This window comes from Sminthopsis crassicaudata, chromosome 1 (genome assembly GCF_048593235.1).
Source record: "Sminthopsis crassicaudata isolate SCR6 chromosome 1, ASM4859323v1, whole genome shotgun sequence".
NCBI lineage: Eukaryota > Metazoa > Chordata > Mammalia > Dasyuromorphia > Dasyuridae > Sminthopsis > Sminthopsis crassicaudata.
This window is the reverse complement of record NC_133617.1, coordinates 46,491,139-46,495,746: the sequence shown is the minus strand read 5'-3', so window position 1 is coordinate 46,495,746 and position 4,608 is coordinate 46,491,139. Positions and strand designations below refer to the sequence as shown.

The following is a 4,608-nucleotide window of genomic DNA, read 5'->3' as shown; positions in this document are numbered from 1 at the left end:
TGTTTGTTTTATTAATTTTCCAGCCTATTTCTTGACTTTATGCTATATTCTTGACTTGGACTTTATATTCAAGTTAGGATATGCCCACCTGGAGATTGGGGGTGGGGCAAGAGAATGGGATATAAGTAGCCTAAGCTTCTGCAATTTGTTTTTTTTGTTTTGTTTTGTTTTGTTTTTTTTTGATATTTATGTTGCTTTCATAGCTTGGTCTGGGGGGGTCCTATAAGTTTTTGTTTTTCTAATGCGGCATAGTCTGAGGAGAAATCTGACTACTGTCCTCCTGGGCTGAACTCTGCTCTATACACGTTGGGACCCTGTTCCCTCATAACTCATAACTTCCATCTCTCTGGAACTATGACCTAGAACTGGGTCTGCTTCTCTCTCTCTCTCTCTCTCTCTCTCTCTCTCTCTCTCTCTCTCTCTCTCTCTCTCTCTCTCTCTCTCTCTCTCTCTCTCTCTCTCTCTCTCTCCTTCAATTGCCCTGCGCTGGAAAAAGATTCACCCTGACTTGTCATGGCTTCCCCATTCAAATTCACTTTGGCATTTTCTCTATCATGCTGCTTCTCTCTCTCTCTTTTCATTTTACTTGCCTATTCCTATTCTGTCGGTAATCCATATGTCCTGGATCCTTCTATCCATGGTCTCAATAAATTCAATCTTTATCTTTTGGGACCCTTCACTTCTGTTTCCCACTGATTCATACTCTATCCTTATGAGACCCACCTCCACCAGTTGCCCTGCCCTTAGCTTCTCTCTTCCCTACCCTGTGTAGGTAGATTGCCCCCAATCCCAGATATCCAATCTCCCTTTCCCATCCTCTCCCCTCTTTAACTTCAGCACCAGGGACAGCATAGAATGGGGAGGATGTTTAATTCTGTGTACAGAAATGTGAAGCATATAGAAACAGGTGTCTAGTTTCTGTGCATATAACTATGAATTATGGGAAAGTATGACTATCATCCAGAGACATGGAAGAGCCATCCAGGCTTGGACCCAAGGTACAGATCTTTATTCAGGGCACAGATCTTTTGGTCCCCCCAATCCATCAATGTCCTAATAGAATCCATTTCCCTTTGGGAAAGAGGAGAAAGGGCAGAGAAATTCCATCCAAAAAGAGGGATGAGCAGGGCCCTAACTAAGTACTGAAGATGCTGGAGGTCAGGCATTCCAAGGAAAGGAGAAAATTTTGTTGAAACTAGGGAGAGACTAATAACACCGAGACCATTCAAAACGAGTGCACTGGGGCTCCTTGACATTGGACCTTTGGACACCAAGGATGGAAGATACCCGATGATTCTGGGGAACTTTCCAGGGCTGGAGGCTTCAGGGACAGAGAGGGAGGTTCACCTACGGAGCCCAGGGTGATGGGGTACAGCACTGTAGGAAAAGCAAAGTTGCCGAGAGAAAGAAGAGCCATCATAGTCAAGAGTGAATTGTCTGAAATGATTCAGGGCAATTCCAATAGACTTGTGATGGAAAGAGTCAACAACATCCAGAGAAAGAAATATGGAGACTGAACATGAGTCAAAACATAGGATTTTTCAACTTTTTGTTGTTGTTTGCTTTTTTTTTTTTCTCGTGTTTTTTTCTGATCTGATTTTCCTTGCACAGCTGATGAATATGGAAATAGAAGAACTGCACATGTTTAACCTATATCATATTGTTTGTCATCTAGAGCAGGGAAAGGGAAGAGAGAGAGACAAAAATTTGGAAGAAGATTTTGCAAAGGTGAATGTTGGAAACTATCTTTGCCAATATTTAGAAAAAGAAAATAGTATTTTTTTAAAGAGTGGTCACATGGACTGAGTGACTGAGACTAGGACTGATCCATCAGAAGTTCTTCCTTTCCTTCATCATCTGTTCTATCCCATGCTCCCTCACAAGACCTGGATGTCCAACCCCCATCTTTCCTGTGCACACAACCCAGGAGTCCATCCCCAAGTCTGATACTTGACACAAGCTGATCACTTTACACATGAACTGCCCAGCTGGACAGTAAACAAAGTTGCAGAAACATAGCTATGGCGATGGTCAAGTTCCCTGGTGGGTGTGGGCCAAGGGGAACAAAAGAGCTCCAGATAACCCTGAACTGGGTTCAGCCTCCATATTTTCCCCTGCATGAGTTCATAGACAGCTCCCTAAGCCCACCCTCTCTGGGATCCATAACCCCAACTAGAAAGTCCTCCTGTGGAGATGGGAGGGGGAGGAAATAATTGTTCCTAGAATACTCCCAGACAAACTTCTACTTGTCAAGGTCCTTTCCCAAAGACCAGGGATCCAGGCTCAGACTTTACCTCCCAGTTCCTTCAATATCCTAGCATGTCAGATGCTCCCCATTAGCAGTGCCTGAAATTCTGGGACCTCCCTGGTTGGGGCCAACAGAAACATTAAGGTATAGAGGGAGAGGGCTGAGCAGAAATTTGGGCAGACCCCATCCTACCCCTAGAGAATCACTCCAGACGCTCTGACCACATGCCACAATCATTTAATTCTCCAGCTTTGACTCCTGGGAGCAGGTCACACTCAAGAAGGATTTGGTGGGAAGAAAGCAAGAAAAGAATCTGTCTTGGCTCATCAGTTCCCAAACCTGCAGCAGCGGGCACTAGTCCAGTCCATTCCAGCACATTGACAGTGACAAGTGGTGGTCCCACGAACATCCCAGGAGCCACACGCTGAGCCACATGAACAGCCCGTGACAGTGGACCCTAAGGAAAAGAGAGTCTGAAGCTTAGACTCTGGAATCCTGGGTAGGGAGGAAAACTGAAGTTTTGACACCATGGTCCTGGAGGAGAAGGAAACTGTTGTCCTTTGGGTAGAGAGTACTGAGCCCTAGATGCCAGATGACTGGGGGCTAAAGGGGGCAGGGGGAGCTGGGGCTAGAACATTAGATTCCAAACTCACCTGAGGGGCAGTTGGCTAGAGCACCCCGAGAAGTCACACTGGAGCAGATCAATTGAAGCTTTTGAAGAGTGGCCAGCACTGAACCATTACAAAGAAGAACAAGATTGTAAGATTCCTGTCCAGCCTTCTCCTGGACCAAGATGATTCCCCTTTGGTGCCAGCCAGGGAGCTCCCAGATCTTTCCAAATCTATGGCTGGGTCCCTTCCCCTTGCCATTGGAACCTACTCCAACGGCCTCTGAGTCCAGTGGTCAGAGGAAGAACGAGCAGGCAGATCCTGACAAGTCAGGCTAAGTGGAAGGGTCTAGTTCAGCTTAGTTTGGGATTAGATTTGGGGTAAGGGGCCAGGGTTGGGTCAAGAGGGAGGTCAGATGTGGATCTGGGATGAGGGTCAAGGTTGGAGTCTATCCACATCCTGGGGCTATGGTACCATAGGAGCTGGCCTGCTCCTCGATCTTCTTGTTTAAGAGATCATCGAGGGAACATTGAGACTGTCCTAAGACCAGCTGTTCAGGAAGGATGAGGAAGATGAAGAAGAGGCAGATGGAAGCAGTCATCATCCCACTGGCTCCTGGAGAGAAGAGAAATTTGGAATCAGCCATCCCAATGAAAACTAGGAGACCTGGCCCTCACTAGATTTAGGACCAGGGCTGGACATCTGGGTTTTTCCTATAAATCAACCTAGCAGCTTTCAGAGATGGGGCCCTGGCGTTTTGGCAGGGGAAGTGGGGGGCAAGCGGAGTAGGAAAGAGGAATAGCTCTCACCTTTGAGCAGATCTGAGGTGTTGATGATGGTCTGCCAGACTCTGAGATGACAGGCCCTCCAAGAAGCCAGTATACCCTCCTCCCCCTCCTCTTCCCCACCCTCAACCTCTCCCCACCCTTCTCCATCTCCCAAAAGAAGAAATGCTGACTGTGGTTTCCGGTCTTGGGCAAGTGAGGCTTCCAATTCTGGCTCTAGGCCTTTGGTTTCCCAATAACACAGACCCCCGAGGCTGTGGGGAGGGCAGAGCTTGGTTGGATAGAGAGGCTGGAGTAGAGTGTCTCCCTGGGGCAGGGAGTGCTTTTGGATCCCAAGAGAGCACCCAGTGCCCTAAGATCTCTCCCCCTCTGGCAAATGACTCTACCTGAAATCCTACCAACAATATGAATCCTCTGGGCAAATAAGCCATCATGTCACTTAAGCAGCTCTCTTTCCCTTGGGGGAGGGCTGAATCTCAGTCAGTTGTTTCTTCTCTTCAATCTTTGTGGGGAGTGTCAGCACCTGCCTCAGGGATGGAAGCTGAGGACTAGGAAGAGGGGGGTAGTGGAGGAGCAAGGGAGTTTGGGAGCAATCAGGGTCTGAGGGCTTGAGGAAAGGAAGGTGAAATTGACCTGCCCTACCTTTGGGATGAACTAACTCTACATCTTTAGTACTCTGACACCCCCCTCCCCAGCCACCTGCCCGCCCACTCATACACCCCTGTGATTCGCACTAGTTGGCATTCGAAGTCTTTCTGCCCTCTACACGGGACCTGAAATTACTAAAACCTGAGTTCAAATCCAGCCTCAAACACTTACTAGCTGTGTGAGCCTGGGCAAGTCACTTTACCCTGTTTGCCTCGGTTTCCCCATCTATATAATGAGGTAGAGAAGGAAATGGCACACCACTTCAACATCTCTGCCAAGAAAATCCCATGGAAAGTACCAGCTGCAAGATCACCAAGCC

The 4,608-nt window shown here is 47.7% G+C and overlaps 1 protein-coding gene across 1 annotated transcript; it reads right to left on the bottom strand.

The window, feature by feature from the left end:
* Positions 1 to 2,469: 2,469 nt before the first annotated feature.
* Positions 2,470 to 3,777, bottom strand: LOC141561377 (resistin-like). The gene is made up of 4 exons (XM_074300863.1): positions 3,666 to 3,777; positions 3,331 to 3,471; positions 2,902 to 2,979; positions 2,470 to 2,705 (listed from the first exon to the last, which is right to left on the bottom strand). The coding sequence occupies exons 2-4, from the start codon at positions 3,458 to 3,460 to the stop codon at positions 2,575 to 2,577; spliced, it is 339 nt and encodes a 112-aa protein (XP_074156964.1). The 5' UTR covers positions 3,461 to 3,471; positions 3,666 to 3,777; the 3' UTR covers positions 2,470 to 2,574.
* Between the last annotated feature and the right edge of the window lie 831 nt (positions 3,778 to 4,608).

What these genes read in the sequence shown, in the direction of transcription:
- LOC141561377 (XM_074300863.1), bottom strand. Translation starts at nt 3,460, where the DNA reads ATGATGACTGCTTCCATCTGCCTCTTCTTCATCTTCCTCATCCTTCCT. An exon ending in GGAGCAGGCCAGCTCCTATG is followed by an intron (nt 2,980 to 3,330) that starts GTACCATAGCCC and finishes GTAATGGTTCAG; the next exon opens with TGCTGGCCACTCTTCAAAAG. An exon ending in TCTAGCCAACTGCCCCTCAG is followed by an intron (nt 2,706 to 2,901) that starts GTGAGTTTGGAA and finishes TCTTTTCCTTAG; the next exon opens with GGTCCACTGTCACGGGCTGT.